Raw genomic sequence first — 19114 nt, forward strand, 5'->3', positions numbered from 1 at the left:
ATAATGGATGCTACATCAGTGTGGCACAGTGAGAAACTAAAATAGAAAAGGATACCATCACTCTTTGGTAGCCTGAGTTTTGTGCAGGACATACTTATGGGGAAAGAAAAAAAAAAAAAAGAAAAGCCAAGTAAGCATGCTACTGCATGTTGTAAAGACTTATTTAATCTCCTCAACTAATTACTCAAACTTCCTAATTCAAAATCATACAAACAAAAACGTTTAGATAAGCCATGAGTCTTTTTCAAATGGGTGCCCCCTACAGCTTAGAAAACAAACATGACAGGTTTCCCCTGTCTGATGTGCTGCCATTTGCAAAAGAACAGACTCAACTCCCAGAAAGACAGAAGACTAATTAAGGCAGGAAGATAGGCAGATCAAACATTTGGTGTGAGGGACTTGGGACACAGAGGAGAAAAAAAAATCATGTTACATTCCACTTTCACAGCAGACTGACAGGAAGTTTCGAGCCTTTTCTGATTCCATTTGCTGCACAGTGAACCTGCATTGCCCCACATTTCTCCTCCCACTCACACCCGGTTCCTAGCATACCGTTCCCAAAACATACACCAACTGTGAGTGGCTGGGGGCACCTGCCTATTTGTCCTTAAGCACCTAAACAAGATGTCTGGATTAGCGGGCCAGCACAACAGTTGCAGTCCTTGGGGAATGCCTCCCTCTCCTCCTGCCCCGCAGGGACAGCAAAGAGCCAGAACTTCCACAGCAAGTGCCATCAGGTGCTAGACCATACGAATCCTCCAGCTTTGTGTCTGAGTTCATTTACACATGCTGAAATGTCTTGAGCTTGAGGCAGTCACCTATTTTAAATACTCAGCGTCTGAACCAAACTCTGCTGATGTCAAGGACTGTTTGTCAAGGACTGATTTCAGTAGGCTTGGCTCAGGCATTGTTACTTGGAAGTTATATCCAGAGAAGATGAACACCCCATCTTCTCATCCAGACATGTACCCAGGGCACAGGACTCAGGTTGCATAGACATAATTCTGCCACACTGCAAAATACCTCTGCACTGACAGTGAAACCAGAGCAGCCTCGTTCGCTTTTGTGTTTCCTGTCCACTTCTGCTTTTTTGATCCTCCTGCTGTAGTATGTTTGTAAATGTTTAAAGTTCTCCAGGCATCTCAGTACACTCTGAATTTTAGACTTTCTTAAGTGAAATTTCTAGCTTCAGTTTATGAAGGAAACCTTCATTTATAGCAGACCATGTGTAGAGGCTATTGCATGGTCCTTCTGACTCCGGGCACCAAATGAGTTAAAAGATACAATCATGACAAATCCCCAAATACACACAGTTTTAGAAAAGAACTCTCTTTTGAGGGCAGGTGAGGTAGAGAGAGGGAAGGAGCCACGATGAACTAGAATGTCAGCAAAGAAACAGAAACGGGCAAAGAAGAATAAAAATCAGTCTGTTCTGGTTTTGTTTGGCCTTTGCAGACCTCACAGGCTCTGGAGTGGGTGTCAAGTCTCCAGTGAAATAGCTTTGTCTCTGAGTATAAACACCCCTCCGCAGGCTGTTGCTGTTGCTTGATCCAGCTCCCACTGAAACCAGTTGGAGGTTTCCTGTTGATTAATGAGGAACGGATTGGACCTTTAATAGCTGAAAACCAGCTATAGCCATAGCAGAGTGCTTGCCAGAATTAAACTTAGTGCAAAGGTCATTGTTATTCATGTATAGTTCACTGTTACTCCTCTCAAAATAATTATAATTCCTCTACATTTGAACAGTATCTCATTACAAGAACCAAAGCCTGGGTCACTATTGCAGGAGCGATATTGCTCTGTGGTAACTGAAATGCAAACCATGATAACCATTTGTGGTTGTGTGCTCAAGCCAGAGTAAGCCTTAATATAAGCAGGAAAGTGATGCAGTCTTTGGCACTGCCCGATGAAAGGCTCGCGTGCTGACTGCCTTACGAAGCAGGACTCAGCACTGACACATTTGGGAAGGCTGGCTTCCGAGTCCAACTTGTGAACTGCATGGCAAAGAGCATCTCAGTCCTACTGTTGACCTGAACGATCCCCTTCTAAACAGAGCACTGCTGCTATTCAATTGCTGACCAGTCCTCAGTCAGTCTGCTTCAGTTGGCTTTTGCTTTCCTAATGCCTGTTTATAAACCAGGTTTTGCTGGTTCTGTAGCCAGCTGTTGGTTTCCAGTCAATCCCAAGAGTGCCCCACAAAATGCTCTGGCTAGAAAGTAAGAGATTTGTTGTATCAAGACAGCCATAAAAGTGGAGGAAAACAAAGCCTGAGAAAATAAACAATCTGCACCTCTGATTGGCAATCCCTTCTACTTCATTCCCTTGCAATTGTACTAATCATTAGGACTCCTGAATTGTTTCCAAAGGAGAGGAAATGAAATTGCTGTGATGGGAAAGGATATGAAATTTCCTGACCAGACTGAGGCACAGGTGCCCGGTATCTGTGATGTTATGAAGTATTTACCAAGGGAAATGCTGCTGCTGGATTTTTTGCATGCCTCTAAAATGGTTGTATGTCCCCCACCCCATCACACACACACACAAAAAAAAGCCTTTATATGTATTTTTTAATGCCTCCAGCTATGAGAAGATGCTGAAGGCTGAACAGCTGTGATTCTTTTATAAAGTACTTTGGCATCTGATGCCCCCTCCCCCATCCTCGCAGATTTAATGTCAAAGGCTCTCTAAGGAGGAAGCCACATATGAAAAAAAGATCTTTGATGGAATGAAACTATAACCAGCTACTAAATCAATTGAGTTAGGAAATTCCCATTCATTCCTCCATTCATCCAGAACCATATCTCCTGTGGGAAGCCATTATTATTTGGATGTTAAAATCTTCTTCCTGTATCAAAAAAACATTTCTGGAGCTGCAACAGTACAAAAACATTGTTTATTAAATTCATGGGAAAATAATTCCACCTCTAAAGAGCTGAAGGCTAGGCCACTGTCTGTCCACTGGCTGCAGTTCTTACTTATACAGCTGGAGAGTCTGAAGAAAATGTCTGGTGACATCATCACTAAGCAATATCAAATTAAGAATGCAGATCATCATTTCATTTGCACATCATTTGAGAATATTTTCAAGGAAGGAAATGAAAAGTTACATTGTTGCCACCTGTGTTGATTGCTCTTCTGACTTAAAGTAACCCAAATTACTTTTTTTTCCTATGTTGTTAGAGATGATACAAAAAAAGAGAGCAAGCAGGACTCCTCAATGAATTTAAGAATCAGCCCCCCCTTTCCAAATCCAGGGCTAGCCCCTGGGTGAATATAAGATGGAATTTGTAGTGCCAGAAAACCAAGCTAAGAGCTGTAAAGGTGGTATTATTTCTGTGCTGCATTTTAATTCTGTATTTATACACACACACGAAATGATTGTTGTATTGTACTTCCTCAGTGGTAAATAGTGATGAAAACATAAAATCCTGCATATTTCCTCCCTGCTGTAAATTTTGCTACTACGGCATTGCAGATGTTTTGTACAAATCCCTTTCTCTTTGACTGTTTATCACTCCTATTTAGAAATGAATTACCTCCATAGTTTGAAATGAACACTAAGTTGCTAACCATTAGCAAGCCAACTGGGTCAGATGGCTACTTATACAAGATACTGTATTTGCTTATTTGCAAAGCTTTATTTGCTTTGCTTTAAACTAAAGACACCTACTCGCGGCTTGATTTCAAAGATGATGATCGTACAACAATGCTATTGAATTCAATGCCCAGTGCTTTTTAAATGCAGGTCTTACTCAAAGTACAGTATATGATTTCCTTCCAACTACATTTCATCAGAGTCTCAAGTAACTTGAATTTCTACATGGTAATTCTAAATGTTCTTTTTCCTTTGTACACAGGTTTGTATGTTACGGTATCTCGTAAGCTCTGAATAGTCATGTACCCTATATGATGAGCCAGAATGCTTCCTTGGTTAGTCAAGTGCATCTCTTAAAGGAATCAGCAGTGGCTGTATATAAGTAACCATGGGCAGAATTTGAATGTAGCAATTACGTGGTGGCACCATTATCTTGCAAAGTTCTAAATACCAAAAAGTCTATGTAAGGCATGTGCGTATGAGGAAGAGGTTATTAGAGCCTGGGAGACAGTGCCTGTCCTTTTAGGAAAAGCCACATCCTCTCTACCTTTCATTTGGAGGGGAACAGAAATTACCAAGATACCTTTAGGATGGGTTACCTGTTGTGCTGTGAGGTACCTGCCTGCTAGGCTTGCCCATCCTGTGCACATACACACCCACCCATCCACTACCCCCGCTACTGCCCTGTCTTGCAGGGTGCCTCAGGCTGCACTGCTGGTGAAGAAACAGTGGTTACCCTCCTCTCTAGACTACTGGACACCAGCTACATCCAGATTCCTCATTTACAGGAGGCAGCGTCTGTTCTGCCTGTTGGGTTTGTTCTTAGCCAAATGCCTGTGCTGACGGGGACACCTCAATAAAGCAGAAGGGTTGCCTTTTCTCTTACTGGTTGGACATTACTGCAGTTATTGGCTCTTCTGAGAGGAGATGGCAAACTCCATGTTCCTGTGTTCCAAAAGTTTTCAAGCGTTTCCTTCTTCCCTTTCCATTTTGGCAAAGTTTTGTTGATAGCACCCAACAGGCCAGATTATTTAACTACTCACAATACCACATAGCAAATACATGACATACTATACACTTTTTCTTTTCCCTACTGCAAACCACAAAAGGTAACACTAGGACTCAAACAAAAACAAATTACCTCAGTAACTCCTGGAAAACTCAAGTGGTTAATCAGTTACCTTTTATTTACATATATATGCTTAATGCTGAATTAAGTTGTAAAAACCAAAGGCTGATTTATAGCCCCAGTCAGCCTTAATTAACATTGATTCCAGGGGAATAGTAAATGTGAATAGCCTTCACAATTGAGGTTGAACAATGAACTCACTGGGTGTTGTCCAATTTGTAGCATGATTTACATGGAAGCAAGCCCTTATTTTTTCTGGGGTTATCCTTTTTTCATCTGGTGTTTTGGATGGGTTATATATAATCCATAGATAGGAACATTTGCTGTCAAATATTCTCTCTGATTTAGAGTTAGCCTTTACCACGGTCACTATAAATAAGGGAGGAAAAAAAACAATTTGAGGCTTTGCAGGGATTCCTTGTTCTTGCAATGTGTCATCGCTTGTCCATTTCATGGCATTTTTACGAAGTGGCCATAATGAAAGTCAGATTAAATGTACAGGATATATATGTTTAATCAACAGCCATTGGAGCCAGTAGTGCTGGAAGAGTTATAAAAGCCCCTGTGAATGCAAATTTATTGCAAAAGAATCTAAGTCTTGGTGGTAGGAATATCTGCTGAATGGTACTACCTGACACAGAACACCTAAAACTTTCAAAAGTGAATTATTTAAGTGTAAGGTTTTGCTTGTAAAGCCGCCAGCTGCTGGATTTCAAGACTTGAAACCATTCCAAAACATGGGACTAGGTACTTTATATGTGCACTAGAGTAAATACTCTGATTTTACTGCCAATTTAAATGTGCTCAGTTTACAGTAATGAGCTTGTATAGGCAATACCTTGTTTATAGAAAGTGGAACAGGAAGAAACTAACATTAACCATTAACAGTAGCAATTTCTCTTGCCTTCAACTCTAACTTTATGCCAAGTAGATCTTTCCCATGTCCTATCTGAAATATTTGCTATTGCTATTCTTTTTCTAAGCCTGTGGGATAAACGGAGTATTCAATAAAATATAGTTCCAGTCAACTTGCATTGCAACACCCTTGTGCAATTCCAAGGCACTATTTCTTATTTCTATGGTAAAATCTACTTCAACATGTCCTTTGTACAGGCAAACCTGATGATCAGGTGTTCATCTCAGCAGAATGTAGTTAACATTTTTAAATCTCTTTAAAAAAGAGCAGATCACTTCTGTATAGGAAGAGCAGTAAATTGCAGTTGCCTTCACTTAGGTTGTTTCACTCAACCTGTTTTATTCTTTCAAGACAAGAATCTATTTCAAGAGATCACACAAGAAACCTATGTGTTTATGTACATAATGTAACCTTAAACAAACATCTTTACATCTCTTTTGGCCATCTGCTCCTGAAGCTGCAAGCTCTTCTCCCTTCCCCTCCCTCCTCAGTGTACTCCCCTACCATGCCTGTGTAGTAAACTCCACTGAACTCCACGGAAAGGATGTTGGTAAAAATCCTTCTTCCACACAGGTCACAGATCTGAGTTCCTTTGTTTTCAGTTACATATGATCTAAAAAATGATGGTGATACACTGGAGGATTTTTGGCTTATGGTGTTAGTCACTACAGATGACACCAATGATTCTTTTGTTGACTTATTTTGGCTGGTTGGCTCCAAAACTCATTTGTCTGGGTTAGCTCCATTGGTCTTATCAGGGACCAATACCTCAATTCGAAAAGCTGTGCAATCAATGAGCACAAAGACACTGCCCATAGTCCAAGGGGCTTACAGTTCAAGGACATGAAAAGGTTCAAGGTAAATACAGTGTTCAAAGTAGGCAATAGATGGGAAATGATTCAGTGGGTCCTGGGTTCAATTACCTTCAAAAACACAAACAAAAAAGTAGAGGGAAGATGAAAGATAAGTTTACTTCAGATGGACTCTGAAATGGATAGAAGGACATACAGCAAAATGGTTGAGGTTAGAGGTACAGATACAGAAATGCAATGGAAATGTAACCATGCAAGTAAAAGTACGTCATCATTAGTTTCTGTGTGCAGTTGTTATATCTGCAAGGTTTTTCTGAGGCAGGCACAAGCTCCTTCTGCCCATGTCTTGAGTCCACTCTGAAGCGGAAGCTACATGTATGTCAATGCAGTTAGTGGGGCACCAAGCCTGAGCCCTGATAAGAACACAACTACATGGCTTCCATTTGGCTTGGAGCAGGCTTAACAAGCTCATGTCTCGTAACAGAAAACTCTACAAATGCATCTCTGGCTTCTCATGCAAATATGAGTGTGTAGCCTCTTCTCTTTCTTTAAAATGCATGGGCACCCCCGTGTCTTCATTGTGATCTTTTATTTTACAGACTCATTGGTGTTGCAACTTTTTATCTTGGACTTTCTGACCATGTCTTCTTTAGTGGCAAAATTCCCATTGATATCAGTGAGGTCAGGGCTTCCCCTTCAGCATTTGAAGCTGTATCTCATGGCATGCAGCAAAACAACATCAATAGCTGAAATCCAAGGCAGCCGTATGGTTCCTGAACTATGTGAACACGTTCATTCTTTCTCTTAGAAAGATTTCAAGGGCAGGAAGACTCTGAATACCAGGAAAACCTTTCACTTGGTCATTTTTCTAGAGTGCCTTATTTCATATTTGCTGATAAATAATTGCATCCTGTTCTTGAAAGTCATTCAGTAGAACACTTGTATGTCCGTAGTCACCAGTAAAAATCTACCGTAACTAAATTTGTCATTACCTCTGCCAAGACAGCTGTTGTCATCACCATTAAAATTCAAATTTGGTTTGCCTATGACAATTAAAATGATGTCAACACGGAGGGAATTTAACCATTTCCATTGCTCCAAACAGATAAGCACATTAATTCTGTGCTGCAAACCATCACTGTAGCCATAATCAACCAACTGTGTATTGAAGAATGGTGATGTTTGAGATTATTCAGTCTTGACTGGTTTGTATCAATGACCAAATGTTTACTTACTGAGATGGGTATTGAATGATTACTCCAAACCCTTGTCTTCGCTCCAGCAGTTTCAAGGCTTTTTTCTCTAATAACAATATTTCTTTCTTTAGTTTATTGCTTACAGTGCTTGAATTAAATTTTAATGTCAAACTAGTTATTTAGAGTTCAACGTTGTTTCTACAATGACACTACCACAGAATACAGAAAGGCATCATGGGCTGAGCCTGAACTCTTGAAAACTCTAATTCTCACAGTCATAAAGAAGCTTTAGCTCTTTTGTATTAGGATCTGCAGCCTTTCCCAGAGTTTGTTGTTGTATGCTTTACTGTTTGTTTATGCAGGGGGACTGATGACTTTTCTCCTTTTCTAGATTTTTATCAATAATGAGTGGCAAAATTCTGAAAGTGGGAGAATATTCCCAGTATATAATCCAGCAACAGGAGAGCAGATCTGCGAGATCCAGGAAGCTGACAAGGTAATGCATCCCATGAACTGGTATATATGTATACATGTATGTTGATATGTGTGTGTTTTTTAATATATATATATGTATGTATCATAGCAACAGTTCCAGACTACCACTGCTGGACAGTTCTTTTGTTAATCCCAGTTCAACAAGCCATCATGTGACTAAGAGATTGTACAAATGCAAATTTCATAAGCCTAGTAATCTTTTTTACCTTCATTTGTTATTTGTTCCTTCTTGACAGGTTGATACGGACAAAGCAGTGAGAGCTGCTCGCCTCGCTTTTTCTCTAGGCTCAGTTTGGAGGAGAATGGATGCATCGGAAAGAGGCCATCTTTTGGATAAGCTAGCAGACTTGGTCGAAAGAGACAGGGCAACTCTTGCTGTAAGTGGCACACAAAAATTAACAGTCAAATCACCTGTCAGTTTTACATTCTGAGAGCAAATTAACTCATAAATGTGTTAGCATGAATAATATTTGAATACTACAGTTAGCTTGATGACTGACTGGCTACTCAAGACCTAACCTGATCCAAAGCTCATAAAAAACAACAACCTTTCAATTAATTACGAGCTTTAAATTGGACGCAAGAGAAATGAATGGTTATGTGTCAATGTGCACGCACATATATGCCTGACATGGAAACTTGTGACTTTTATAAAAAATAAATAAAAATCGGAAGACTGAGTGATTTGTGCAGATATTAATGAAAAATCAGGTGTAATGTTTCATGATAACTGAACTGGTAACATGAATTCTGGGTATTGCGCTATTTAGCTCACATGTGAAGCCATCTAAACGGTGGCATTGTTAATGTTGTTTTCCGCATGTCAAGTGCTTTGAACTAAGCTGCTGAACATCTTAATTCCAGCTTTGTCAACACTTAAATCATCTTACCACCAGTGTATACTGTAAAATCGCCACAGGGAGAAGGAAGTGCACAGCAAATCAAGTTTACTCTGCTTGTCATTTGATTTGTATTTCCACAGCCAAGCTCTTTACTGAACTGCACCACAGGCAATGCCATTAATTGCTCGTGGGGATGTTAAGTCAGCACAGAATTAGGCTTCTATTCTTCTCTATTGAAATTCACTTGATGGTTGGTGTGTTACACATGGGCGTACTTCACCCATTCTTAATGATTTCTTTTAGGCAGCTATTGAGAGTCAGTTAAGCTACTCCACATCTTAGGACATTTTATTGCATTCTTTTTGCTAAATGATCTTAAGGAACCCTGAGGATAGCTTATAAGATACTTTTAAAAATAGGAATATTAACTTAAAAATAAGGACATCAGGCTGTTAATTTATGAGCTTCCCTAGAGGAGAGTTTGTTTATTTGATGGCAATAAATAAACTGGCTGTACATTATAGATATCTCAGGCCTCAGCAGGAGTCTTGGCAGCCATATAGAGATTTTTTTATATTCACATCAATTATATGGAGGGATATGTCCATTCTTCTCTTTATGGATTCAAATCATTTATACGGGGTTACAAGGAGCCCCTTTTCAGCTGTTATCATTAACATAACAGAACCTAGTTTGACAGGCATTTTTATCTTGGCTCCTGATTAAAACAATTTAGTGTTTATATATCTGGACCAAACACAGTGGCTATTAGGTCGAAAATGCAAACATGCATATCTACATGTATGTGGATACACGCACACAAGTACACAGGACAGACAGACACAGACACACATGGATGCACATGCTTAAAAATCATAGTCATTCTAGAGTAACTGGTTGGTCTTCATGATTGAAGAGCTGTTGGACAGTGAATACGGAAGTACAATAGACTAAAAATGCTACTGTATTTATATATTGACTTTTCTTGTTCTCTAGACTATGGAATCACTCAACAGTGGCAAACCTTTCTTGCAAGCTTTCTATGTAGACCTTCAAGGAGTCATAAAAACCCTGAGGTATTATGCTGGTTGGGCAGACAAAATCCATGGAATGACCATTCCTGTAGGTAAGAGAGATTACAGCATCGGTGTGCACCTAAACCTTCTGATTAAGGCCAAATGCCTTAATAGATTACTTCATTAAAGACAGAAGAGAAGCTTCTTTTACTGACTAAGATGAAATCAGATTGTTTTATTCCAGTGTGTAGGATGCTGCTGAAGCAGATATCTGAAAGTTAACAAGGGCTGGGCCTGCTATTGTTCTGTCCTACATGCACATTGCAAAAAGTGTTTTGTTTTTTTTTTGTATATGCCCATCTGAGAAGGAGATGGCTCAAAATCTGCAATGAAATACTGTAATACTTATAGAAATAGATGAGAACACAAAAAAATATGGTGTTAACAGCCTGGTTAAGAACCAGCGTGCTTACCTATGTATCTTGTTTATATATGTCTTCCTATTGCCTATGCAAATCATTTTACTTGAGACTAACACTGGACCCAAACTAATGTATACTTTGAGAAAGTTTGCAGATATATCAGATATATTTTGTTACAAATGCTTCCTCAAATCATGTGGTGGGATGAGTTTTATACTTTATGTATGAGAGTAATCTTTATGACTGCTAAGAAACTAGTTATTCTGCTCTGATTTTTTTGGTACAACGATAACAGAAGAAATCCTCAATGTTATTTTTATTCAACATGTCTCTTCCTCCTCCTGCTCCTCCCTCCCAGCTGTTTAACAAATACAGGCTGAATTTTCTGTTGCAAAGAAATTCATTTACAGTCTGGACTAGATATACCAACTGCTATAATTATGCAAAATGGCACATGATAGCAAAGAATGATTTCATGCAGGTGCAGTCATTGAGATAAATGACTTATCTTTTACCTACATAAAGTGAATCTTTGGGAGAACGGTAAGGAAAACCAACATTTATTCTATGGATTTTCAGCTTCATGGTGCACACCGTTAATTGCACGTGCATGTTAATTACACATTACTGAAGGAGACCAAAAAAACCCACTCACAAGTAAATGAATTTGTCATTGTACAGTACCAATTTCTTTAAAACTACATAATGTAACCTGATAGCTGCAGTACAGTATTTTGTCTCTGTACAACAAATCACAAGATTACCAAAGCAGGGCAAACATCATAACTATCACAGTGTTAATCATCATGGTGTTCAGCTTATTAAAATGTCAGTGTGTACTGACTGATGTTTATCATCACTAGAATATATTCACCCAAGAAATGACAAAATTAGTATTTCTGGTGTAGCCTCTCCTGTAAGGACTCGTGAAGATTTCCATAGCTATTTAGGCTGAGATTCATAAATCCTGGTTTTGCTGCTTGCGTTTTCATATTTAAACATGCAGAAGTGCAGAGTGCACCATAAATTCATATATTCAGCAAATTTCCTGTTCCCTAATCCCTTTCTCCCTGGTCCATGAATACCTCCTTCTCACTTGTTAGCCCTGCAGGAACACAGAATTTAGGTCGGTCACCAAAAGGCACTGCCAGCTTAAGGAGAATAAATATTGTCCTCAAATGGTGAAATAGATGAAAACCCTGAATTTCTCAGTGTTGATGAGCTATGCAAGGGGAGAGGAAGCCACATTTTCAGCAGGCCTTCCTAAATGCAACAGTGCTAACACAGGTACCAGTGGTGTGCAATCATAAGTTATGATTTTTGATATTCACAGATTTTCAGGTTATCAGTTCTGAAGGCCAGTGTTAAACAATGTGCTCTTTACTTTCACTTACTATCAGCTTGTCAGAGGAAACCAAACAAGACAATAACAACAAAATAAAGCCCAGATAGATTTTCTTTCTGTTTAGTATGTTGATAAATCTGAAACCTCCTAATCTTTTATGTTCCTGTTGAAGGGTTCTTTTCCTATAAAATAAAAATAGGCAAGTGATAGACAAGTAGAAAATAGAGGAACAGTGGTTTTTACAGTCACATTCCTTTTGCTCCAAAAATTGCTAAAACCATCAGACTGCCTTTTGCTTGCTCCCATTCATAAAGGCTTGATAATTTAAATTAAAACATAAATGAGGTTAGACTAAAAACTGTTAAACTAATCAACTGAATGCAAGTGTAAAGGTATCTTCACATACAATATATATGGTATAATATAGCTTAAGGAACCAGCTCTGCTCTCACACACTAGTTTGCTGAGTGCTGCTGTATGAGGCATGTGGCTATACTACGATTGTTAGGCAAATAAAATATCTATTACAGAGAAATCTGATGGAAATCTCAGCAAACACATCTGTAGAATGTATTGCTGTCCCAAAGTAAGATCCCTGGATAAATGAGGCTTTCTGTTTAGAAATTACAAATCTCTGGACCAGGTGCTAAGCAGCTGCAAATTGATCAGGCTCTATTATTATCAATGAGGGCTAAAGAATGCCAATTCTTCAATGTCAGCTGAGAATGTTTAAAACAAACAAACAAACAAACAACAACAACAAAAAACTACAAACCTTTTAGAAAAAAATTTTAGATCAGACTGTCAAAACCTTCTCAGGCAATGTCCTTCTGGCTGCCAGCTAGCTAGCAGAAGGCTAAGAGTAACAAGAATCAGCAATAGCACCTTAGACTGTGTCATTAGCATGAGTTGTATACACAAATAAGAAGAGTTTTAGAAGTTCACTCTTCACTCATTTCATTGTGCTCCTTCATTTCATCCCTGTGCTCACTAATTTCATTTGTGAGCACAGGGAGCTTTCCATGCTGACTGTTCAGAAAAAAATGATTCACTTCCCCAACTTGAGTTATTTTGCCCTGTTAACAGTTTACTTTACCTTATGGATGAGGCAGCTCTTAGATAAATCTTTCACTTGTCCAGAGACATCTGAAGCTCCTGAATAACTTGAAGCTATGTTCACAAACGTAGTGTTAGAAAGCAATCTAAAAAAATCCTGTCTTAATAGTATCTGTGGATAATGAACTTTGGAAGTAGGTTTCAAAAAGAGCAACTGTCTACAGTCTAGTGGAAGAAAGCAGGACAAGCAACTCTGCATGGAATTAATTGCTCTAAGGAAAGAAAGTTCTGCCCACGTTTGGTAGAATTAACCACGATTTGTCTGACTTGGCAACCAGGTTCAACTTATCTGTAACTTTATGCTATGAAGCACACAGACATGTGGCAATGATTATGGAGTGACAATCTGAAGTCAATACGGTGCTAACCTAACTGTGTTACTGTTATGTTGTCACCATCCTTCTGGCTGAGAATCCACCTCTCACAGTAATACCAATTACAAGCTGGTATTTTTAGCAGACTCTTTTATATGCCTCTTGAGCACTTAGACAATTTTGCCTGTATATGATTTTGACTTCTACTTTACTTCTGTCTGGTCTTATGAATCTTCTCATGGTATGTGAACCCTATCTGTGAAATATGAAAATCAAACTGATCATCTCTACTTGTGAAACAACTATGCTCATCTCCACAAGGAAGCTGTTAGGAATCATGAGATTGAAATAGTACAATGACATTTTGTCAATGCAGAGCAAACTGACGGACTGTTTTCTTGCCTGATGTGAAACTCCTTTCTGTTTCCTCTGTTGTGTCCCTTGTCTTGGTTATACAGTATTGGTACCTGTCTCATAACTGTTCTCTTTCTAGCCTCCAGCTGATGTATTGTTAGCTACTTTAGCTCAGATTTCTACTGAGAAAATTCTGTGACGTAGAGGTACAGAAATGAGCAAACCTGAAAAGAAGTTATTTCTAATCAAACTCAATTTCAAGTCTGTACTTAAATGCAAGAAACTTTATAGATTAACCCATTTGCTGTCACCAGAAATACATTGTAGCAGGTTCCCAAAATGTACTCTCCACTGTGAAGTTAGGTTTTCACCCAATACTGAACAAGGCTGTCTGTAGCTCCAGACCTGGGTAGAGGCCACAAAGCTGCCCGGGTGCTCTCATGCCATGTGAAGGGAAGCACATGCACCTACCTGCACTGTGACAAGGGGAGCAAAAGCATTGTAACTGCTCCTCCTCCTATTCCCGTTCTCCCTCTGACCGTTTCCTGTCCTGGTAAATCCTCTTCTGTGATTGATCCCAGGTAACGTTCTCATTGTTCTCAAATGCTTTCTTAGTTGAAATGCTTTTTTTTAAAGTAAAGAGAGTCAAATTTATCAAGATGACCAAGCACTGTCAGCCTAGGCACACATTTGGGTTACACCTTTACTGTAACCCTTCCTTCAGCTGTAGCCTCACTGAAAAACATTTGACCTAAATTCAGAGGTAGTGTGTCTGGGCTAGTTTATACAGCTACAAGAATTGGTTTAGGTACAAAAGTGATTAATCTACTTTGCACAGAGGCAGGTCATGCACATTAACAAAGCTGATGGTTAGTCAATGCCTTCACCAGTCCCAGCACGCACATCATTTTCCTGCTCTTTATCAATTGAGAAGAAAGCTACATCACTACAGTATATATAATTGCAGCACGTACTCCTGGACCACAGGCAAGGGCTGAGGCAGCAGCCACCAGGCAGCTTTGTGAAGGAGTATGAACTCCATCAGCCCCTATACCAGCTGTGCAAAATGAGCCAGCAGAGACCTGCTGCTTTAAGCAGGCCAGGCCATGTGAAAGGTTTCCACAGACCACAGTTCTGACCCCAAATCACAGATCTGTTTATTTCATGACCTGACTCAGGCTGCCCTGAGCTCAACAGTGTTTTCTTCAGTTACAGACTGCAGATCTAGCATAACAGCATGCGCTTTAATTAATGATACGTCTCACCTCTGGATATTGGTTTTTGCCATTTTTGTTTATCCCGACCTTAAAAATAATTACCTGGTCAGAAAGCTAAGTATTTTCCTCAAACCTCACACCATCCACACCTGTTCGTGGGTGTCCATTCTGCTTTTCCTGCATGTTTGTTGTTAGGATCTTTATTAGTCCATAATCTTACTTCTGTCAGAAGCCTGTGAGAAAAGCTCAGAATTTCCAAGTTTCCAGTGGCTTTATCCCTTCATTTAATTATCTACCTCTATCTGTCCAAAAGGTTGGTGAAAACTTTTCTTACTCTCTCATCATGTTTTCCAGCTGCATTCAGCTTTTCCCTGTCAACTTAAATTGACTGCCTGTTTAGCTTGAGGCCACCTCTGATCCAGGCCTTGTTCTCCAAGGCATGGCTATGTGATGACCCCATGTTCTCCACAGTGTTGAGTTCTGCAGTGAATTGTGCTCAGTTACACATCGGTCACAGGCTTACCACCTTCATTCCACATCTACGGACTCTGGTGTACCATTCCATTACTTTCAACTCCCCTTGTCTTCCGTGGAAGATGAAGGAGATGTATGTCACTATTTTCCCATATCTGCTTGTATTATTTGCCTTTATATTACTTTATTCTAGTCCTTTCAGGAAATTGACTTTGCAACTCCTTTTTCTCTCATCCCCAAATCAGTAGAGGCCAGTAAGTGGTTTCCTTGCTGCTGCCCTTTTTTGTGCTGTACAGCTTGTCCTCCTTCCCCAGGAACAAAGCAGGCTACTTTCTGATGGGTTGCCTGCTCCCTTTGTTCTGCAGAAAGAACAATTAGGTTGCTCCTGAACCTAGGTTTCCCATGCTAGCTCATGAAAAAACATTTCCATGAGTTCTTTATTTCTTTTACTGCCATCAAAGGCTGATCCTTAGAGCTTTTTTTTTTGTTTGTTCTGCCAAGTCAAACTGCACTTGAGAGTAACCATGCTCATCTGTTTCAGATGGAGATTATTTTACGTTTACAAGACATGAACCCATCGGAGTGTGTGGACAGATCATCCCTGTGAGTATCTCTACCAGCGCCTTCTATTTATTTTCATTTAAACCAGCTCTCTTTAAAGACACATAAAACATGGTCCTCAGCTATGTGTGTTTTCCATTACGAAAAAAGCTGAGCTCATATTGTTGACATATCTTTAACAGCCTCCCTGCAAATGCTTATTTGAACATGCTAATAGGGTTTAGGCTCTGTTATTAGGAGTTAAGTTCTCAAGTCATAGAATTCTCATGATTAAAACAAGCAAAGCAAAACACAGTGTTAATATGCTGGCTGTGGTTATGGATGTTCACACAACTTATGGAAAATTGATGCTTTGCTGTGGCAGTCTTTTTATTTATTTAGTTTTTACTGTGATTTAACAGGCTCCTCAGTTCCTGGGAGAATGGGATGCATTTTAATTCTATTCTTTCCTGCTATTTCTTTTACAAGGCTGGAAGAGAAGAAGAAACTCCAGGAGACATATCATTACAATTAACATTGCGTAGCTAGTAAGAGACATTAAATGTTTATTTTATTTGTTATGAGAGAGGAACACAGTGTTTCGTCAAATATAATATTGCCCCTACACTCCAATATACATCCTTAACACACTGTTGCTGAACGTGACATGGGAATTACACTGAAAAGCTAACTTTTTCAGAAGAACTAGTTAACTGGCTTTGGCAGAAATTTCAATGGGAGGCTCATATAGAGCTATTAAAATATTGTGTGGAAGCTTTTTTCCTTGACAAAGCATTGGGGAACTAATCAAGACATTCCTTGAAAATTTTGTTCATGTTATTTTGTTCATGTTAACCACAAACCCACTTAACAGCAACATGCAGCATTTCCATTAAATGAGGAGCAGCCAGAAAAGATTACTTCAACAATGCTAAGCCCGTTTTCCCTATTTATATTTGTTGTTATTTTATGCCTTTGTTAAGGCATAAAACGCTGCGGCTACAGCCATCCTGCAGACGTCTATGCATTATCCAATTCCATTCACAAGTCATCTTTATGATTTCACACCTTTGTGGCCGTTGTTCAATTCAGTACATGGATGCAAAATAGCAACCTCAACAGCTAACCCCGAAGTTGCTAGACATTTCTTTGGATTGTCTCATTGAGCTTAACTGACAAATCTTGTGAAGAAACCTTGGCCAAGGGCTGAAGCAGGATTTATTTAGTTTAGATCTGTAAAACTCTTTGTCTGGTGTACCCAGCCATCTACCACACTTGTTCATTCGCCCCCCCCCAGTTTCTACTTTGAAACTTCTACATGGCTGTCATACACATCTACTCTAACACTACTGCTAATCTGTTACATATTTCCTCCACAGCTACCAGTCACAGAGTAAAGCCCCAGGGCCGCTGCATGCACTCAGCCATTACACTACCAAATATATTATTACAAAAATAAAATTAAACAGCAAGCCTAGCACTAAACTCCTCGTCTTCGTTCACATCCTAGCTTCCATCAAAACATACTCTCTTTGGCAGCTTTGTAGCATAAACAGGGCTACGTACTTCCCTATAAAACTCGTCAAAGCTCTCCTTGCAATACCATTACAAGTGCAGGCTGTCAGCACGCTGTTGGCCCAATAGCTCCCCTCCTAGGTTTATATACTAGAGATGGAATTAAAACATCACTTTGTCTCCGGAGTTTATAAACAACTGAGGGAGTAAAAAATTGGGTGTTCGGTGAAGAAAAGACAGTTGTGTATTTTTTCAAGCTAGCCAGGGGCTAGAGAGATGTCTATGAGAGTGGCAGCTGATATGCATCAGGCAGTAACATGTTCTGGCCAGTGGCTGACTGATAGTTTCTATTTTCTTTCCAAAGGAGATTGTTCTATGCCTTTATGAGAGTGCCTTTATTTTATTATGCTAGTATTTTCACCAAAATCACTGGAACTATCCACTTAACCTGTTGTTAGGATCAGACCTGGATGCATAAAGCCAAAGACTTGTTACACTTATCTTTACCCACAACTTGTTTATACACCAAATTAATACAACCCACTACATTTTCTGCTGCAGTTACATGAAGTTGAAATTAATGGTGGTGCAGAATTTTTATTTAAGCAATTTTTGTCAACTTTGCACTGTCCTTTTCATACCTTTCATATAAACTGCAGGGTAAGAAATTTTTGAGAAAAGATACCAATGAAATGCTTTCACCTAATATTGACATTTATAGAAGAGTTTTACTGTAATTTCATCATTTAGTGATTATATAATTTGAGTATAAATCTTCTGTCTTAAGATGTATTCTAAGAATGGAAATGTACATCTACAAATGCTTCAGCATGAACCGTTCATTCTGAGTGTATCAGTAGTAAGAACCATTTGTCGTGAGAGTTAAAAGTGACAACTGCAAAACAGTAAATGAAAAAAAAGCTGTGAGTAAAAAAAATAACAGATAGCAGAAGATTCTTTTATAAAGACTGCGGGTCGGGTCTTTATTTCTTTGAACTGAAGAAAAAAAACTGAAAGGTCACTGTTCTCACTTTCTTAACGGCAGCAATTAAAAAAAAAAATCCTTGCTTTGTGCTGGGCAAGATTTATGTTGAGGATAGGCCTGAGAAGTAAATGAGGTAGCAGCTTGACATCTTGAAATCAAAACACCACTGCAATATTTTTCCATCTATCAACTTTTATTTTTTCCTACAGTGGAACTTCCCCCTGCTGATGTTTGCATGGAAGATTGCTCCAGCTCTGTGCTGTGGCAATACAGTAGTTATTAAACCTGCGGAACAAACACCACTCAGCGCTCTCTATATGGGAGCCCTCATCAAGGAGGTAAGAATAATTGACAGGAATAATGTCCATCTCTCCTTATGGAGAAGGAACTACCAGCACACGGCTGGTTTAACATGCTCTGTCAGTTTTCATAAATCATGCTTCCCTGCATTCATTCCTATTTTGACAGGCTGGCTTTCCACCAGGAGTTGTCAATATTTTGCCAGGATTTGGTCCAATTGTTGGTGCAGCTATAGCATCTCATGTTGGCATTGATAAAATTGCATTTACTGGATCTACTGAGGTAAGTGTTCCCAGATAAATACTTAGGGAGATAGAATTAAGTCCTTGCATTACATTTTTTACTGACACTGAATAAAAGAGATGCATTTATGTACCACCGGTCTGTCCCTCCCAGCTAAGCTTATATACTGTAGCACTATCACAGCATAAGTGGCTCTTTTCCTCCAGCTCCTGCTGTGCCCAGCACCTCAGTACAGCAGATATGGCTAGAAAAATATTGCTGGGATTTCCTGTGGGCTTAAGAGGATGT

The 19114-nt window shown here is 39.3% G+C and overlaps 1 protein-coding gene and 1 long non-coding RNA gene across 3 annotated transcripts in view; one reads left to right on the forward strand and one right to left on the reverse strand.

The window, feature by feature from the left end:
* The window catches only part of ALDH1A2 (aldehyde dehydrogenase 1 family member A2), a 56258-nt gene that overhangs the window by 15713 nt on the left and 21431 nt on the right, over positions 1-19114 (forward strand). For both annotated transcript variants that reach the window (XM_084532891.1, XM_084532890.1), the window contains exons 2-7: positions 8040-8144; positions 8380-8520; positions 9982-10111; positions 15785-15846; positions 18493-18621; positions 18752-18865. In XM_084532891.1, coding sequence (XP_084389017.1) covers positions 8446-8520; positions 9982-10111; positions 15785-15846; positions 18493-18621; positions 18752-18865 — 510 coding nt within the window. In that variant the 5' untranslated portion in view covers positions 8040-8144; positions 8380-8445. The remainder of the gene's footprint in view (positions 1-8039; positions 8145-8379; positions 8521-9981; positions 10112-15784; positions 15847-18492; positions 18622-18751; positions 18866-19114) is intronic.
* LOC311443044 overlaps positions 1-19114 on the reverse strand; it is a 108789-nt gene that overhangs the window by 13609 nt on the left and 76066 nt on the right. The gene's annotated exons all lie outside the window — the stretch shown is intronic.

The sequence above is a fragment of the Aythya ferina genome (assembly GCF_964211825.1).
Source record: "Aythya ferina genome assembly, chromosome: 11".
In the NCBI taxonomy this organism is placed as follows: domain Eukaryota; kingdom Metazoa; phylum Chordata; class Aves; order Anseriformes; family Anatidae; genus Aythya; species Aythya ferina.